This window comes from Elephas maximus, chromosome 18 (genome assembly GCF_024166365.1).
Source record: "Elephas maximus indicus isolate mEleMax1 chromosome 18, mEleMax1 primary haplotype, whole genome shotgun sequence".
Lineage (NCBI taxonomy): Eukaryota > Metazoa > Chordata > Mammalia > Proboscidea > Elephantidae > Elephas > Elephas maximus.
The window spans coordinates 29,843,611-29,864,227 of record NC_064836.1 but is presented as its reverse complement, the minus strand read 5'-3'; the positions used below and the strand labels follow the sequence as shown (position 1 = coordinate 29,864,227).

At 40.7% G+C, this 20,617-nt stretch overlaps 1 protein-coding gene across 4 annotated transcripts in view; it reads right to left on the bottom strand.

Annotated features, from left to right (window-relative positions):
* The window catches only part of SCAF4 (SR-related CTD associated factor 4), a 59,892-nt gene extending 39,290 nt beyond the window's left edge, over positions 1-20,602 (bottom strand). For 3 of the 4 annotated variants that reach the window (XM_049857782.1, XM_049857786.1, XM_049857784.1), the window contains exon 1: positions 20,125-20,602. In XM_049857782.1, coding sequence (XP_049713739.1) covers positions 20,125-20,154 — 30 coding nt within the window. In that variant the 5' untranslated portion in view covers positions 20,155-20,602. Of the gene's footprint in view, positions 1-580; positions 12,239-20,124 lie in introns of those variants that run through there. The other variant, XM_049857785.1, reaches the window with a different exon arrangement.
* Positions 20,603-20,617: the final 15 nt, after the last annotated feature.

Sequence of the window (20,617 nt, the reverse complement as noted above, 5' to 3'; positions counted from 1 at the left end):
ATCAGTTAAGGATGAGGGAGAAGAAATGCAGTTTTGGCCCATTTTTCGCTCATTTGACAAATACTTGAGATGTTAACAAGAGGCAAGCTCAGTGTGTGCCTCACAATGGAGACAGAACCATGTTTCCATGCTTTCCAGCTGACCACTCTCAGGATACCTCTTACCTGTTAGCACTGCTGAAGGCTTCTGCCACATTTAAATTTCTTTTTAGATGCCCTTTACCAATGCTTACCTTAACTCTTAAAACTGTGAATATGTATCTGATATAATTTATGATGAAAAATGTTACAGGCAGATATAAATTCTTCACAAATGGAGGTTTATAAAATTACTTTTTAAAGCTCAATGAAAATATTTTATTGACTTTTTTCAAAACGCAAATTCATCAAATTGCCTTATTGAAGGCAGAAAGGTCCCTTGATATCTAGGTCAACTCCTTCACTGGATAGAGACCCAGACACGATATAAATTATATACAACAAAGTATATAAATTGATGTACTTTACAGGTAACCACGCATGCCAACATTACCCATTTTGACACAATTACTGACAGCCTTATGGTGAGGTAGATGTTATACCTCCATTTTAGAGACGGGGGCACTAAGGCGCAGAGGTTCAAGAATCTGCCCAAAGTCACAAAGCTAATTAAGTGGTAGAACTCAATCTGTGGTCTCCCATTTCCCAAAGCTCCGTTCTTTCCGGTAAGTACCTAACAAAGAAGGAAATGATTTAATTAATACTACGATAGATTAGCACAGAGGAATAGTACACAGGCTTTAAAGGTAATAAGGGCTCTATAGCTACGTAAAATGAAGAAATTAACGTATGTGGATCCAAACTAGAAGGTAATACATGTTGCTGTCGTTAGGTGCCACTGAATCACATCCAGCTTTCAGCCACCCCACGGATAACAGACCAAAACGCTGCCCGGTCCTTCACCACCTTCATGATATCAGGTATGCTCCAGTCCACTCTGATTGCCTTCCAATCTATCGGGCTCAACTTCCAGCACTGTATCAGACAATATTCTGTTGCGATCCAGTTTTCAGTAGTTGATTTTCAGTAATCACCAAGCCTTTCTTCCTAATCTTAGTCTGGAAGCTCTGCTGGAACCTGCCACCATGGGTGACCCTGCTGGTATTTGAAATACAGGTGGCATAACTTCCAGCATTACAGGAACATGCAAGCTACCACAATATGACAAGCTGACAGGTGATGAAGGTAATATACCAGCATATATAATTGCTACATATAAAAGTGGTTTTTTAGTAACCGGAAAAAGTGACACAGAAGTAAAGTGATGTGCCCATCCAAGCAACAAGTTAGAGGCAATGTAAGTTACTACAGTGTTGTTTTTGTTAGGTGCTGTCCAATCGGTTCCAACTGATAGCAACCCTATGTACAACAGAATGAAACACTGCCAGGTCTTGTGCCACCCTCACAATCGTTATTATGCTTAAGCCCATCGCTGCAATCACTGTGCCAACCCAGCTCATTCTTCCTTTTTTGCTGACTTCTTTACCAAGTATAATGTCCTTCTCCAGTGACTCATCTCTCCTGATAACACGTCCAAAGTATGTGAGACGTAATCTCACCATTCTTGCTTCTAAGGAGCATTCTGGTTGTACTTCTTCCAGGGCAGATTTGTTCGTTCTTTTGGCAGCCTATGGTATAGTCAATATTCTTCACCAACACCACAGTTCAAAGGCCTCAATTCCTCAGTGTTCTTTATTCATCACCCAGCTTTCACAGGCATATGAGGCAACTGAAAACACCATGGCTTGGGTCAGATGCATCTTCGTCTTCAAAGGTGACATCTTTGCTTTTCAACACTTTAAAGAGGTTTTCTGCAGCAGATTTGCCAAGTGCAACTTATCTTTTGATTTCTCGACTGCTGTTTCCACGGGTATTGACTGTGGATCCGAGTAAAATGAAATCCTTAACAACTTCAATCTTTTCTTCATTTATCACGATGTTGCTTTATTGGTCCAGTTGTGAGGATTTTTTTTTATGTTGAGGTGTAATCCATACTGAAGGCTGTAGTCTTTCATCTTCATTAGTAAGTGCTTCAAGTCCTCTTCACTTTCAGCAAGCCAGGTTGTGTCATCTGCATAATGCAGGTTGTTAACGAGTCTTCCTCCAATTCTGATACCCTGTTCTTTTTCATATAGTCCAGTTGCTCGGATTATTTGCTCAGCATACAGACTGAATAGGTATGGTGAAAGTTATTACAATATTTAATACAAGTTTCTGATGTTTAAATGGTTCTTCAATTTAGCAATGAAGGTGTTGATTCAGGTAAACTGCTTAATTTTGATGGTCAGAACAGCGAGCTACATAGCAAAGTATTCAAATTTCAATTTCACAAGACTTACAACTTGTGAAAAGTCTTTCCTTGTTCGTAGCCTAATGCAAGCCATTCGTGCCACTTAGTGACCCTAATGGTTAGCACAAAGGCTCAGTAATCAATCCGCCTGGGAAATACTGGCTCTGCCACTCACTAGAAGTTCTTGCCTCAGATGTAAAATGGGGTAGTAGTCCCTACTTAATTATGGAAATTTTAAGAATAAAACGACTCATGTAAAAGCACTCAGTGCGGCACTGAGCACAGAGTAAGAATCCTGAAGGTAATCTACTGCAGTGTTTTTCAAACACATTAGTAGAGAGTAAAAATGAGCTTGATGGTAGTGACAAAACTTTTTAGTAGAAGAGAACGAAAAATAAAACAGTGCTGTACACAGTGAAGCTAAGTGTTGTTTTTCGGATCTTCTCAGTTTTGTGCATGGGTATGTACGCACAAGCACCTGAGCTTCAAGCAAAACGTAATCCTTACTGTGTGGGCCGTAGTGAAAAGCAGGAAAGCTAATGACCCACAGAAACACTGCTACTGTAGAAATTAGGAAAACAAGGCCAAGATGACTGCCAGTCACCTTTCAAGAATGTGCAGATGCCTTCAAACCACTAATACATTTCTTGTGGACATGACCATGCAATTTAATATAACTGCAAAGGAATCTACTAGTGAAAAAGAAGTCAGACATTGTGGTATTTCAGAAAGAGTTAGGAAGACCTGGTCGTGAATCTGGGTCTGTCCATATAGATGATTCTGGGCAAGTCACTCAACCTCTCCAAGCCAGTGGCCTCACATGTATAAAGGATATAGTGGTACCAATACTTCATAGGTTTCGGTTTCAACGAGAAAGAAATGAATTTTTGTACATGAAATGACTGGTATACTACCTGGCTCAGGGCAAGTGTTCAATAAACATCATTAAGTTCAGTACCCCCTTAATTAATCTGTCAATGGGGAAAAGGGGGGCAGCAGCAAATGAAAACCACCAACCCCTCTCCAAAAGGTACAAGCCCTCTTAGAAGGCAGAGTACTGTAGGAACAGCATGATACTCGCCAGCAGCAGACACACATCTGGCTCTTTCCTGTCATGAGGTAAAGGACCCTGAGAAAGTTTAAACATGACCTCCGTCCTCCTGCATGATGCACAGAAGCCTGAGGTGTGAAGGACTCTAAAAATTACCAGGAATTTTTCATCATGATCCCTTGTATCTGTAGAGTTTGAAGGGAAGGTAATAACAAGGCTTGGGGTCTTGGCCTGTGACACCTGTAGTATTCACAGTGTTTGGGGTTAGCTGTTCTATGCAGGGAATACAATGTAGGGTTTCAGAGCAGAGTATTGAGTGTCAAAGTAACATGGCAGTCTGCTATTTACTAATGGTGTAACTCCTGACAAGTTTACATCTTTCTAAACTTGAAGAATTTTTAAAATCTGAAGAACAGGAATAGCACTCACCTCCTCTCATAAGGTTGTTAGGATGAAGAGCACCTGACACCTAAGTGCTCAATAAATATACCTCTCCAGTGCCCTGGGTATCTTCACACACATACACCAAACCAAAACTGTTTAAACCCAGTGCCGTCGAGTCGATTCTGACTCATAGCGACCCTACAGGACGGAGTAAAACTGCCCCATAGAGTTTCCAAGGAGCGCCTGGCGGATTTGAACTGCCAACCCTTTGGTTAGCAGCCGTAGCACTTAACCACTACACCACCAGGGTTTCCACACACATACACACCCAGGTTTAATTTTTTGCTACGGTTTACCAGTATTTTTTTGTTGTCCCTACTATTCAAATGCTGCATTTAGGAAAATCATCTCTATGGTGAAAACAGGAAACCTTGGTGGCGTATTGGTTAAGTGCTACGGCTGCTAACCAAGCAGCTGGCAGTTTGAATCTGCCAGGTGCTCCCTGGAAACTATGGGGCAGTTCTGCTCAGTCCTATAGGGTCGCTATGAGTCGGCATCGACTCGACAGCAATGGGTTTGGTTTTGGATATGATGAAAATAAAGCAGTGTCAAGGACTTCTAGCTGGATGGAACCAAAGTACCTAATCCAATACTGGTACCAAATTCTGCACCCATTCTACATACAGTATATCCGGCAAATTCCATCCAGTAACATGGGCTTAATAAACTCATAACTCATCAACTCTAATGGTTACGGCAGTCTTCTCTGCACTAACTCCAAATCTGCCTTCTGACGCTTTCCTCTTCTATTCTAGGCCTGCCTCTGGAGCACAGAACAACAGTGATCCTTCCCATAGGTAACTGAATATTTGAGGATAACTACCACGTTTCCCCTACTTTTATCCTCCAACTTAGCTAAATGATACGGTTTCTATATCTGACTAGTTAGTCCTGCTATTATATTCCTTTTAAGGACGATACCCCCAAATAGACAGGGTCCAAATATAGTCCTGTGTTCATGGAATCTAATACTGAACTGGATTTTCTATTAGTTTCCTATTGCTACTGCAACAGACTATCACAAACTTAGTAGCTTAAAGCGCAAATTTACTGTCTTACAGTTTTGGAAAACAGAAGTCTCATTGGTCGAAATATCAAGGTGTTGGCAGGACTGCATTCCTTTTGGAGAATCTAGGCGAATCCATCCCTGACCTTTTCCAGCTCCTAGAGGGCACCTACATTCCTTGGCTCATGGTCCCTTCCTCTACCTTCCAAGCCAGCAGCACAGCATCTTCTCTGACTTCTGCTTCTGCCATCACATAGTTTTGACCCTCACCCTCCTTTACAAGAACAACTGTGATTACAATGGCCCACCCTGGATAACCCAGGATAATCAACCCATCTCAAGATCCTTAAATTTAATCCCATTTGCAAAGACACCTATTCCATGTAAGGTAACATACACATAGGTTCTAGGAAAAGGTACATGGACATCTTTAGGAAGGTCATCACTCAGCCTACCGCAGCTTTATTAGCTTAAAAAAAAAAAAAAAAGGCCTGGGGGGCTTCAGTCATTGTTAAGCAGAATTTACGTTGGATCCACACAATCCTTTCAATCTATTTAGGGAGTTCTGAAATCATCTATTTGATGTAGCAGCTATTCCAATCAGCTTGTAAATTTCATAAACCCACTCTGTAGCCCTCCTCCAAGTCAATGGTTTATACAAAATTAAACAACAGGACCTACCTGTAGGATGACCAATTACTTGATACTCTTTGAATACTGACAGTCACCTAAAATCCTGCCTGTATCTAATTTATTCATGATACAACCATGTCAAACGGCCTTCTGAAATATTTGATTTATAACCCCCACTAGGGACATAAGACACTTCACAAAAGGAAGAAGCTGAATTTAGTCTGCTGTAAATTGTTACTGAATCTGTTCTGGCTCCTGGTGATTAGCAATTTCTAGAAACTCATGAACTGTCTAACAGAACTGGCAGAGATCTAAGTTACTGGCATATAAGTGTACAATTTCTAGAATATGCTTTTTCCTACTTTTTGAAATTGAGATGTTGAGGCAATGAAAAGAACTAGACGGCTATATACTAGTCTAAGGAGTTTTTTAAGCCTTAAATCTCTCAAGCATCATTTCCTTTCAAAGCTTCTCTCAGTGGGAAACTTACTCCTTTTCTCTTCCCTAAGCTTTTAAAACTTTGCTTTTCTTAAATTCACTTTATAATGGACTATGCTGATTACAACCGGTAGTCTTTCCTTCACTATTATGACTTCCAAGATGACAAAATAATTTTCCCTCAAGCTGTTATTAATATTGAACTACAAAGATTTAAAGAAAAAAAATATGAAATGTGTCCAAAAAGACACATACGAGCAGTGACAGGCTGGTTCGCAAATCTGCCTTCCTCAATGATTAGATATATAAGTGTTATTTATAGACTTTCCCATTCTTTCATTCATTTGACTCAATATATTAGATACACTAGTGTTAATCAATAACACAGACACCTTATTATAAAAGACTACATTAAATTTCCTGACAAAAGATAATTAGGGGAAAAATATTTTAAGATCATCCTTTCTGCAAAGACGCTTTGTAACTATGGCCCGAAGACAACTACTCCATAAAACACTTAACTGCTAGAACTAATAGGTAAGCGGCAGTTTACAGTCTCTTATTACCTGCTATTTTATTGTATGCCTTTAATATATAATTTTCCAAAGCTTTGTTTGGGCCAATACTTGTTTATTACTGGGAAATTTAATGTGATTGGGGGAAGGGAGCAGTGAGGGGCAGGGCAAGCCGATCACATGTTAAACAGGTACCACTATGCCATTCTATCTAAAAGAAGAATACCACGAGTTAATCAATAACACAAACAGTGGGAGTCACGGTTAGTGAAATTTAAAAAATTCTCCCCCCCCCCCACACACACACAAAAAAAAGGGCAAACAAACCCAGTGCCGTCAAGTCGGTTCAAACTCATCTCATAACGACCCTATAGGTCAGAGTAGAACTGTCCCACAGGGTTTCCGAGGCTGTAAATCTTTACAGAAGCCGACTGCCACATTTCTCTCGAGGAAAGCAACTCGACTAACAAAGGAAATACCAATGGCTAAGTAATAAAATGTTCAACCTTACCTGTAATCAAAGAAGTACAAATTAAAACAGTGACACACAATTCTTTAACTGGCATGAGTGTAGATTACCATAAAGCAAAAACGATACTCATAACACTGATAAGATCCAATTGGTACTTCCCCCTCAGGTAGTTTGGGGGGTTTTTCTTTTTTTAAATGAATTATTTTGTTGTTGTTGAAAATATACACAACAACATATATCAATTCGACAGTTTCTAATATATACAGGTCGATGACACTGATCACATTCTTCAAGTTGTGCAACCATTCTCGCCCTTTTCTGAGTTGTTCCTCCTCATTAACGTAGTCTCACTGCCGCCCACTAAGCCTCCTATTTAATCTTTCAAGTTGCTGTTGTTGATTTGATACCATATAGACAGAGTTCTTTAAAAAGTGCACAATGCTGCTCATGGTTGACATTTTGTAGTAAACCAAAAAACCAAACCCAGTGCCATCAAGTCGATTCCGACTCATAGTGACCCTATAGGACAGAGTAGAACTGCCCCACAGAGTTTCCAAGCAGCGCCTGGTGGATTCAAACTGCCGACCCTTTGGTTAGCAGCTGTAGCGCTTAACCACTACGCGACGAGGGTTTCCCATTCTGTAGTATGTAAGCTAAGCTACTCTTTGTTTAAAGACTTCAGAAGATGTTTTTGGTTTAAGGTTTAAAGATTATCTCAGGGGCTCAACAGCATCAGAGAGACTGGATTCCGTGAGAACTTGAAATTCTGTTCTGCATCCCCCTCCATCTTTTGATCAGGATTCTTCTACAGAATCTGAACAAAACATTCAGCACTGGTAGCCAGGCACCATCCAGTTCTTCTGGTCTCATGGCAAAGGAGGCAGTTGTTCATGGAGACCATTAACAGCACATTCTATTTTCTCCTCCTGTTCCTGACTCTACTTTTTCCTCTGTTGCTCCAGGTAATCTCTACAGCAGATTGCCAGGTCTTTTGCCCATGAAACCACTGAGTGGGTTCAAACCGCCAACCTTTTGGTTACCAGCTGAGTGTTTAACCACTGCGCAACCAGGCCTCCTCCATGGAGATTACAGCCAAGAAAATCTTATGGGGCGTTTCTAATCCAACACATAGGGTCATTATGAGTCAATCTGGTACCTAATAACAACAATCTGAATTAATTTTAAAATTAAAATAATTAAAATTCATTAATTTAAAAAGGACAACTTTGTGTCTACTTGAGATTAAAAATGCATCTTTCTCCAACTTTTGAATATAAATATAATAATATGCTTAAATATAATCACCACTACCAGATATGACTTCTCTATAGAGTAAAAATTTTATCTTTGAACTCAATAGTTATTGTGCTTAAATTATTTGGAAATCTTTGATAAAACTTTTCAAAAATACTAAAACACATTTTTAAAACAATTTTTTTTTTCCTTAAACCCTTATGACAACTAAGTTCTGTAGATACAATATCCAAATTGGGACATTGTTTTAATTATAAATTTCTGTTCTCAGACACCTGGGCATTAAAAAAAGTATTCGTTTAATTACTAATATAATTTATTCCATGTAAATTCAATCTACTTTCCACAGAATCAAATCCTTTGAAACCCAAACATTTAATTACTTTTCCACTTAAAGGAGTATGCAGACAAGGCAGGTCTGTCATCAATACAAAATATTCCTAAGGTGCAACCAATATGTAAGGCTTGTTTAAACAAAGAGACGAAAAAGAAATGGTACTGCTTCCCTGCTTGTACACAGTAAGGTCCTTAGTTTGACTTAAACCTTACAAATAGAAAAATAGTTCATTTATTTCTCCGTACATTTCACTCTTCAAATTTTGAACAATTCCAAACCAGGTCGTTTTTTTAACAAGTAACAAGGTTGTATACAGCATTCTGAAGTTCAACGGGTAAAAAAAATTACATTTGCTTCCTCATAAATTTACCATACCATTCTCCCACAAACTCGTCAACTTTTCTAATTCCAGAATTTCATGCAACGTTTTTACAATCATGTAAGTGCAAATATGTACTACTGATATTAAATTATGAAATCATTTTTATGGTAAAAAAATAGCTACTCATATTTCTATGTACATTAAGAAAATTAATACTGTAAACAGTGTTTTTTAGTAAATAGTAACAGAACTAAACTTCGTCATTTTTCTCATGCTTTAATTTCATCACAAAGCCCTAATTCTGTTACCATTTGTTGCTGGCAGAACTGATTTTCTAAGTAGTTAATTTCTGATGACTTACTCTGTAGAGTTATGTCCTAATTTACTCCCCATTTAAGAATATTTCCCCTACAATTTCCAGGAGTCTATTCTTCACTCAAACTTTTTACTTCTAGAACCAAGAGCGCTTCCCTCATCAGTTTTTAACCCATTCAGTTCCACGATAGGTCATTTTCCACTCCTTACCTTCATTTTGGCTCATTGAACTCCCATCAGTTCTTCCTTTTCACTTTCTCAAGAAATATGGTGATTTTTAAGGAGATCCCAGATGTTTATTCATGTCATTGGTGTACTTTACTAACATAGATTCCAGATTTCAAAATCACTTTTATAGTTACGCCTCACTGGTAAAGTTTGTATACCCTAAAGGTTAACTATATAAAAACATTTTTTTTGTATTTCCTCCTGGGCTTCAAAAGAGGGAATAAAAATGTTGACTGTATCTACTACATTACTCTGAATGGCTTAAAAACTTAACAATGGCTTAAAAACTTACCAATTTTCATTATTTTCTTTGACAAATTCTTTAAAAAGTGCATTGTTCTGACAGTGCACTTGCCACTAGGCTTCAAATGTACAAAAGTTGCTCAGAGAGGTCCCTCCCTCAACAAACGACACAACAGACGGATTAGCTGCTCAAAAAACCTCAGAGCAGCCATATAGGGCTGCAGGACAAGGCTTTTACAGGGCTTGAGTCTAATCTCAGAACTGCTACTTCAACACCATCTGACCTCGGACAATTGATGCCACCTTCTCAGTTTCCTTACTTATAAAATTTCTTTCATGTGGTGAAAAACAGGTGAAATTCTGCACTAAACCAAAAAACCAAACCCAGTGCCGTCGAGTCGATTCCAACTCATAGTAAGTAAGCACAAGTAAGCCCATGCGTACCTTCCTTACTGGGTAACCCACCCCTGCTTGAACACTCCCCTCTGCAATGGATTACTTCTTAAAATAACAGGTAAAAACTAATACATCCATTGAACAAATTTAGGATTCAAGTTCAACAAAATAATTTATAAAACCATTCATTAGCTACTACAGTTTTACACCTGACAGAAAATCAGATCAAGCAACACAGAAAGGAAAATGGTGTGTCAAAGTTTAACATTTTTGTGTTTTTTCATTAACAGATTTACTAAGATATAAACCATCTACGGTGAAACCTGTGAGAATGGAACTCAGTGGGACTGCCTTGTTCTTCCGTGTCTCCCAAGTTTTCCACCTTTGACAGGACGCAGTCTTGCCACTTTTCTATTGCTTGTTTTAGAGGAAAATATTTTAGTTTTCTTTCTTACACAGGTTCCGGCTTTCACAGGTTTTACTATACCATAAAACTCAACCTTTTAAACAGTACAACTCAGTGGTATTTAGTATATTCACAGATACGCAACCATCATGATTCAATTTTAAAACATTTTCATACGTATCACATCTAAAAGACCAATTAGCAGTAACTTCCCATTCCTCTCCGCCTGCCCTCCTCACCCAATAATCTACTTTCTTTCTCTATGAATTTGCCCATTCTGGACATCTCATATTTAAAAAACCTAATTTTAGGAGGCTTACATTAACTTCATGAAATATACTTACACTCATTAGACAATGGTAAAGACCTTTATAAGGATTTGGATGTATCTCCAACTGAAACCCAAACTTACCTATCCTTTCTAAAGGGAGTTTCCATTCAACGTCTTTTAATTATAAATAATTATAATTTATAATATAAATAAAATATAAATAAAAATTTATAATATAATTAAATAATTATAATTATTTAATTATAAGTAAGTGTAAAGAACAGGTACCTGTTTCCTAAATTCTTAAAAGGCACGTTACAGTAAATGTCCACATGGTAGGTTTCTTCAGCAGGTATCTCTAATTCTTTAGCAAACACTTAGTACTGATATACAAAGTCAAAAATAGGAAATAAAGTGGAATCCTTGGCTAATGTGCCTAATGATATACTGGGGCTACTGCAAAGGGAGATTTACAGAGTATGGGGTTGGTCAACAGTTTATCTTCTAAGGCAGTAATGTACCTAGAGCAGAGTATCGGGTGCCATCCACCCAGATGCAGGTAATAAGTGAATTTCTTAAATACAGTAATAAAAGTGACTGAAAACCAGTGTAAGTTTTAAACAACTGGTGTAGTTACAGTTGAGTTTTAATATAAATGTGTTAAATCTGCATATTCGTAATAACCAAAAAAAAAACCCAAGCCCATTGCTGTTGAGTCAATTCCAACTCATAGCAGCCCATAAGATAAAGTAGAGCTGCACCACAGGGTTTTCCAAGGCCGTGATCTTTACAGAAGCACACTGCCACATCTTTCTCCCACGAAGTGGCTGGTGGGTTTGAACCACCAATTTTTCAGTCAGCAGTTGGGCACTTAACCACTGCACCATCCAGTCTCCTTCCTATCTGTATTACATATCATTTAATAAGCAATCAAGTCTACATGGGAAGTTCATTCAGAGCCTCCCCACCCTTACATGGTAAGCACTCACTACATGCAAATTTGCTGTAATTGCTTTCTGAAGAGTAAGTTCTGTGGTACACACACATTCCTGTATTTACACGAAGGAGCCCTGGTGTTGCAGCGGTTAAGCCCTCGCTGCTAACCTAAAGGTTGGCAATGCCAACCCACCAGTAGCTCCGTGGGAGAATGCTGTGGCAGTCTGCTTCTGCAGAAGCATTTGCATTTACACTCTTGGAAGCCCCGTGGGGCAGTTCTACTTTGTCCTACAGGGTCACCAGGAGTCGGAATGAACTCGACAGCAGTGGATTTTTGGTTTGGTATTTAAGTGAAGTGGCACATTCAAAATATGAGAGTTGTGTCAACTCTTCTTTCTTAAAATCCCCCCTCCTCCCCCAGAATGATGCTTTACATGAGGTTAATCATACACAAAAATATCTGCAAACAGCCAGAATCAGCCTCAAACAAACGTATAGTGAAACAAAAGCTTTAAAATTAAAGATCCACAAAAAGAAATTATGAAGAAGGCCATTAACTAGGCAACGAAATATAAGAAAATAGACATTTACACAGAATTTCAAGTGCTTACCAAATATAATAGAAATTTACATTGAGTTTTCTGGTAAAAACTTTTTAAAAGAAATTTTTTGACTGAGGAGACATTTGAAAGTCACTGGAATCAATGTTGAAAAAAACATATCAACAGTACTGTGATTTCAAGAATTTATCATGAAATGGGATTTTTATAATTCTCTGCCAAATATACCCTCATGTTTAAGACTTTTCCTATTTCTGTTGCTTCATGTGAGACGTATTCTGATTAAAATTAATAAAGTGGTCTTAAATCAATCATGGGTGAAGATAGGTTGATAAATCTGGCTACACCTGTCTACTAAACGAGTTCATGAAGATCAATTTGGACAGCCATTGACAAGTCTGCACAAATTAAGGTTTGAAAAGAAAACTGGAAAACTGTTGTTATTATTATGACAGACCAATATGCAGATACGTTTTTCCTTTAAAAAAAAAAATTTAATGTAATTTAAAAAGTATTAACCCACTGTTTTCCATCATACTATTTATTTTACTGTTGTTAGCATATATATTCCATCTACATGAATTACATACACAAATAAGCATATACAGTGTGCATCCCTGTCGTTAGTTGCCATAGAGTTGGCTCTGACTTACGAGGACCCCGTGTACAACAGAACAAACCACTGTCTGGTCCTGCACCATCCTCACGATTGTACAATAACTTCATGATTGTTGTGTGTGTCTGTGTGTCTAACTTTCCCTTCTGGCTGTTTTTATTGTTTCATTTCATGATTATTTCTGAAAATAATTTGTTGTAGGAGTGTGTTTATTTTTAAAAAAAAGTCTGTTCTGGATGTCAAACATGTTAGGTATACGACTGGTCTACAGTGGTCTCTTCCAACTGAGATTACTGACCCACATGGATTTATGCCCAAAATCACCAATTATCCAAACACAAATTATAACTTTCAAGAGGTACTTGGATGTCCCTCCTCTTTCACTGAGCCCTGCTATCTATTTTTTTAAGTCAAAGCCCCTGGGCTCCAGAATCTAATCCCATTCCAGCGTTATGCTGGTTTTCCTGCTAATAAACCAAAACCCGTGGCCATCGAGTTGATTCCAACACACAGTGACCCTACAGGACAGAGTAAAACTGCTTTATAGAGTTTCCAAGCTGTAACCTTTATGTAAGCAGACTACATCTCTCTCCTGAGGAACAGCTGGTAGGTTCGAACCACAGCCTTTTCAGTTAGCAGTCAAGCGCTTAACCACTGTGCCACCAGGGCTTCTTACCATGATGCTATTTATACCTAATATTAACCCAGAAATGTAGACATGTTTTTCCTAGTCCAAAGTCTCAACATATCTTGGTAAGGCCTATGCCTAATACAAATTTAATGATCACCTTTTTATGTTTTCTGTGGTTTGACACGAACAGAACAAGCAACAACTAATTAAACCACCAATGTTACCAAAAAATTCAAACTGTTAATAAGTAAGCTGCTTTTCTCTATATACCTGATAAGTGTAGCTTTTTTTTTTTTAAGTTTATCATTAAAGTTGTATGCTGTTGCTCTGAAGTGGGTTAAAAAGGGTTGGGTTTATTTATCTCAGCATGTTACAAATAATACTAAAGGCTCACCATTTATTAGGTTTTTTTTCCTACCATGATCCCAAGGTATATTTAAAATGAAATTTGAATGTGCGAAGATAACCATAGAAAAGTTACATGGAATGCTAAGGAAAATTATATTCACTTGAGTCTCATGGCAGAGAAAAACAACCTCCAATTTACATTTGGTAAAAAAAACCTATGATTTTGCCAGCTTTCTATTAGGTAAAGTTTTATCCTAAATTCTGTTTTACAAGATTTATAAACTAACTTTTTCATTATTCTGGTTTTTCCCTGATCAATTTGTTACCAGTGTCCGTGTAATTTTTTTCCCTGAGGGAGAATACTAAGGAAAATGATAGCCTGGGGGAAGGTATGTCCAACATGAACATCAGTGATAAATGCTGCCAGTGAAAGCGCTGAGGAGCTTGCTTTATTCCAATAAAGCCAGATCTCTGCTGCTGTCAGAGATTAACAATTCCCTGAGAGGCAAGAAAGAGCAGAGGGAGAAAACTACAACCAACTTTAATATCCCCAACTCCTGACAGCGTACAATGATTAAGTGAGGCATCCGATTTTACTTCCGCTCTTGATCTAGTCTTCTACATCTCCTCCACACAGTAAGAGCTCTGTTTCAACCTTTTGTCCATTTCTTTAGATAGACCTTAGAGAAGGGAACGATCAAAAACTAACAGCAAAAGGTTAATATTACAGGTTACAAAAATACTTAATGAAACATCCTCATCATACAATCTAGATTCTAAAGACAATGACCTTTAATCAATAAGTAAAACGGAATAGTCATACAGAACCATTTCCAGTGGGAATAGGAAAAGGCAGCAAACTCCAACTTAAGTGTGGCACTCAAGACTTCCTTTAGGATAACACGGTGGTTCAAGAATGACAGCCCAATGGCACGAGTGTACCAATGTCAACTCATACGTAAGTATTCATAAAACTTCGTTTCAGTCCAATTTAAAAGATAAAAATGATACAGGTTCTAATATTTTTTTCTTGGACTTCAGAATATCATCTCACACACACCTTAGCTTCCAGGGTCCTAGTGCTGCTGTTCTCAGAAACTGCCCTGAGAACCCGACCTCCCCTCAGTCGCTTTCAGTGGTGTGTGATGTCAAAACCATTTTCATATTAATACTGAGACAGTTTTTGTCCTTTTAACTCACTTCCTCTCAAGTGGACAGCAGTGTTTTTCCAGAGGCTACTTGACATGTGTTATCACGAGACTGAATGAAGCAGATCCGAGGATCCAGCTTTTATTAAACAAAAGTTTAAGGGAGATTTGGAAAATGTAGAACAATGCCATTCTTCTCATTTTTTTTTTGTTTAAGTTATTTTTCATAAAAATGTTATGTTATGGGCGTTAACGGTTATTATTTTTAAGAAAAAATTCATTTCTCAGTCTTAATTTCTGATATGGTAACCATCAAAGATGTCACTTTGAGGACTAAGGCTCGCCTGACCCAAGCCATGGTGTTTTCAATTGCCTCATATGCACGGGAAAGCTGGACAATGAATAAGGAAGGCCGAAGAAGAACTGATTCCTTTGAATTGTGCTGCTGGAGAAGAATACTGACTATACCACAGACTGCCAAAAGAACGAACAAATCTGCCTTGGAGGAAGTATAACCAGAGCGCTCCTTGGACGCAAGGATGGCGACACTGCGTCTCACATACTTCGGACACGTTGTCAGGAGGGATCAGTTCCTGGAGAAGGAGTGCTAATACACTCCTAGAAGCTTGCTAAAACAGAGGGTCAGCGAAAAAGAGGAAGACCCTCAATGAGATGGACTGACACAATGGCTGCAACAATGGGCTCAAGCACAGCAACAACTGTGAGTATGGGGCAAGACCGAGCAGTCTTTCGTTCTGTTGTGCATAGCGTGGCTATGAGTTAGAACCAACTTGATGGCACCTAACAACAACCATCAAGACGTAACCCGCAGATACAAAAGCTCTCTGTGGTCTTTATCTTTTAAGGGTATATGGTGTAAAGGGGTCTAAGACTCAAAAGTTTGATAATAGCCACCCTGAACAGGTAGTCCTCCTACACATGTACACAAAGAAACATGTTTCAGAAAGTTCACTACAGCAAAAAATAAGGAACAACTTAAATGTTCATCCACCAAGGAACCGACACTACACAGCAGTTAAAAAGAATAAATCTTAACATACGGTAGTGGTAATGTTTAATCAAAAAAAGTACATGTATCACTTATGCATATCGATACAGAATATTAGATGTTGTATTTTCTCCACACTTTTTGTACTTAAACATCTTAAAATAAATTTGTAGAAGCTGCAAAAAAAAGGGGGTTAAGAAATTTATTTTTTCTAAGGGATGACTGATTGAAGGTGAAAAATGTAATCAACAGGCTTTAAAAATCCAATCTATAACCTTTATTCATTGAACAAACTTTTACAAAGTACCAAAGTCTTTGTATCAAGGAGTGTATTTACAACACAGAACACAATTGATTACAGGCCATAATTGATCACTCATTGTTTTTCATTTTTTAAAAATCTTGCCATAAAAGTCCTCCATATACGGTTGAATGGTATTTTTAATAACTTCATCTTTATCTTCCTTCTATATCTTACACTAACTTTTTTCTTCTACCCATTCTTCCGATCTGTACCTTTCCACATATCCTGAACTTTGCTGCAAGTTAACCAACCTCTCTGGTAGCTTTTAACTATTTTTTTCTACCTCCCCCTCACTTCCCACCACCATCACCACGCCCAAGCCTCTACTCTCACCTAATAGAGACCAGGGTCTGAACACCAACTAACTTTTGAGACCTTATACATACCATCCAAACACACACTCTGCCTTGCACATTGTTCTCCCTTCCATTCATCCTCAAAGCAACTTTCCTTCTAATCCTTCCTTACCACCCCCTTAAAAGACCACTTTTCAGAGGCTACCTCTAATTTCCTTATCTCCCGTCACCATTCAATCCTAAACTTCAGATTCATCACCCTCAAGAGTTTCAGTAGCCTTTTAAAAAAGCCTCTAACCTTTGGCCACTCCCTTGGTATTATATATGATCTTTAGGCAGCAACTAAATTGGAGAGACCCACCTTCAAACCCCAGCTCTGCCGTTAGCTAGGAGTATGCCCTAGGGTGAATTATTACTTAACTTCTCTGAGAATTTGTTTCCTCATCTATAAATGGATGTCTCTGCAAGATATATTAAATGAGATAAGTCTATACATAAAGAGCCTGACACACCACAGGTGCTTATTAATGATTACTATCCTTTTTCCTCCCTCTCAATTTTCTCCAGGGCACTTCTGAGGACTCCCAGACACCCTCCTTTATCTCTTGGTTGTTTCCAAGTTTGAGTCCTACATGTTCAACTGCTTGCCAAAAATTTCCACATGATTAATCCACACATAACTCAAACTCAACTTGTTCAAAAACCAAACACATTTTCTTCTCCACTAAATTTGCTTTTGATGACGGCTTGACTTTGTGAATGGCATTACCACCCTACTAGCACTTAGAATGTGGGGGCTAACTAGCTTATTAAACCTATCAGATGCCAAAGTACATGAATTCTGCTGGCCTGCATTCCTCCCCCCTTCTCCATTTCTGCTATGGACTTGCCAAGTTCTACCTGCGTTTCCTACCTCAGCTCCCAGCTGGCCCACCTCCCCCAAATCTCTGCAGCCTGCGATGCGTTCTACATACTACTACAAATCACAGAGAGTTTTGATTATACAACTCCACTACTCAAACCTTCACTGTTTACCCACAGCCTAAAAATTAAATGCAAACACATTAGACAGACATAAAACTTGCAAAGGCCAGGTCTCAAAACGCATTATCACTCTTACTTTCTAATAGCCTTTTCCTCTCCAGCGGTTGTTGAGCTGGTTCCGGTTCATGGTGACTCCATGTGTTTGAGTAGAGCTGCCCTCCAGAGGGTTTTCATGGCTGTGAACTTTTTAGAAGCAGATCTCCAGGCCTTCCTTCCGAAGTACCTCTAGGTGGGTTTGAACTGCCAGCCTTTTAGGTTAGTAGGCCAGCACTTAACCGTTTGTGCCATCCAGGGATTTGGAATCAAACTACTACTTATTTCTCAGCATTGTTACCCTTGGCTCAAAGTTTCCTATATCATCTGAAATACTAAACTGGTGTTTTCTTTTCTTTCCAAGTTTTCACTAATCCCCCATGGCCATCCCACAGTACTTCGTAAAGGCCCTCGAAGCAAACTATCACATACAATTTATTTGCCTAAATCTAATGTTCCCTATTAAATTAGGATCTGGGGGGAAAGAGACCCTCTGTAGTCTCACAGTATTCAGGACAGTCTTGCAGCTGAGCAGGCACTCAGCTTGTTAAATGGTTAGATTTAGGGGATTCCAGGTTAGAGGGAAACGAACAAATCGTAATATCTCACGGATAAGGAGAAATAGTTCATACACACTACAAACCAAGCAAGCACAAGATGGATTTTAAAGTCTAACCGATTTCTCCTGAAAAAAAAAAGTTTTCATTTAGCAGAACAGAGTTTAACTGGCAACATACACCTAACATAATGCAGTTTGTTCATAGAATCAGATTAGGAACACAAAAGTTAAGGAAAACCAGCAGTAAGAAAATTCTTATTTTGCATGTTTTAAAAAGTTAATAATATACCATTTCCCCTTTTTCGAGGAGTCAATACCATTCCTAATTTCGCTTTAAAATCTACTGAACGCTTTTTCAGGATCGATGCAAGTTTAATAGACAACATTAATACTGTGCTCGATGTTAACTTCCATACTGCCTAAATCACAATAAGATAATTTTGATCTTAAGAACACACTAAAAATCCTCCTCTTCGTTAATTAAAACTATTCTATAGTTGGGTTTTATTCTGGGGGGAAATATAGGGAAATCTTTTAAAAACGAATCGGTGTGTCTGTAAATACTCATTCACCAAGTATCTGCTGGGCACTCGCTATGGAGGTGAGGGCTAAGAACAGAACTCTCTGCCGTCCTGCAGCCCACGTTCCAATGAATTCTGCCTTCAGGAAACAAAGTCAACTTCCAACCCTCAACAATCTGGAGATACTCCAAATTCTCTAGCTATCAAAAATCAGAAAATACTTGTTACTATGGAAATCGTCAATACTGAACTTTTTCAAAACACTGTCCAATACCGGGTGCAACCACTTCATTTCGGTATTTTCTATACCTATCGACTGAAGACAAGTCACTTCTAGAACAATTCCTAAGGCGAGTAATGGTCTTAACTGGGGTGTAACTGGAGGATCCCATATTACAGCACTGCAAATCGGAAGCAAAGTTACCGCACCATAATCCTGTTACAAGTGAAGCTACAAAATCTGATTGTGAGATGCATCAAATTTTTAATGCCCTATCAAGATACTTTGAACATGTGATTTTTTTTCCCCCAATGTTGGTTTCTCTTCAGCATTTGAAAAAGGAGAAAAAAAAAATCCAACTCAAAGGATGACAATAGTTTCTCTCCTGTAACTGCATTTTTAATCCTCAATGGTCAAGTCCCTGCTCCCCCTTTCCCCAAATCGATTGATAAATAGATGTGCGGCCTCTACGCTCCAAGACCAGCACCCGGAACGGTCTGAGACACAACCAGAAAGCTCGAAGGCGGCGGGCAGCTTTGTTCCCGGTCTGGGGAGGTTTTCACATGTAAATGCCCCGTACCGGGGAGCCCGGATTAACCGCCTCCGGAGAGAGCGCGAGGCTGGGGGACTGTACGCCGGCCTTTCAGCGGACGGAGAGGGAGCAAACCCTCTGCTCTTCTCAACTTTCTACGTGTCACCTAGAAAGACCTGCGGTTCTCTGCAGCAGCCCCCCACTCTCCCTGTGTCAGCCCCACCGGGCGGGTGAGCGCGCTCCCCGGCTCGGGATCAGAGTCCAGGCGCCGGCGCGCCCAGACCGGCAGATACTCCCGCCCCCCGCCCCGCACGCCCCCCGCCCCGCACGCCCGCCCGCCGCCCGCGCTTCTTTCTGAGCCCCTCGCGGCTTCCGGCACCGCGGAGCCCGCAGCGGGCCGAGCACGGCGGGGAGCCCGGGAGCCTCAGGGGCCGAGGCGGAGGAGCCGGGCCACGGGGCAGGGGCAGCCGCGGGGGGCGGGGGGCGGCCCGAGGTCGCCGCCCGGGCGGGTGGGGGAGGGGCGCGGGGTCAGTCCCGCGGCCGCCGCGACCTCTCCCAGGCCACAGGCCCCTCGGCGAGGCCCCGGCGCCCCGGAACCGGGGCAGGAAGCGTCCCCACCCGAACGATGCTTCAAACCTCCGGCGGCGGGAGAAACAGCGCCCCGGCGCCCGCCGAGGCCCGGCGCCCCCTGACCCGAGCACCCCTCACCTCCTGGTTGAAGGCGTTGACGGCGTCCATGTTCGCGCTGCGGCGGCGGCTGCTCCGGGCCCGCCGGTCACATAGACCTCGCGCCGCGGCGGAGCGGGGACGGGGGACCGGCCGGGCCTGGGGGTGGCGGCGAGCGGCGACGCCGGGGCAGGAAGAGGCTGCGGTCGCGGCGGCGGGGCGGGCGGCCGAGGCAGAGGCGGCGGGCGGCGGCGGGCCCCTCTCAGTCCCGTTCGGAAGCTGAAGAAAAAGCAGCGGCGGCGACGGCGCTGAGCTCCAACATGTCCGTTCGGTGGTGGCGGCTGCGCTGTGCGCCTCGCTGACACGGCTCCCCGCGCCCTCACGCACTGGCTCACACGGGCCCGGCCGGCGAGCGGGCGGGCCTCTCTCTCCCTCTCGCCAGCGGGATGGCGGCAGCGGCCCGAGTCCACGCCGCGCGGGGCACCCTGGGACGGCTCGGGCCTCCCAGCGCTTCCGGCGCGGGCCCCGCCCCGCT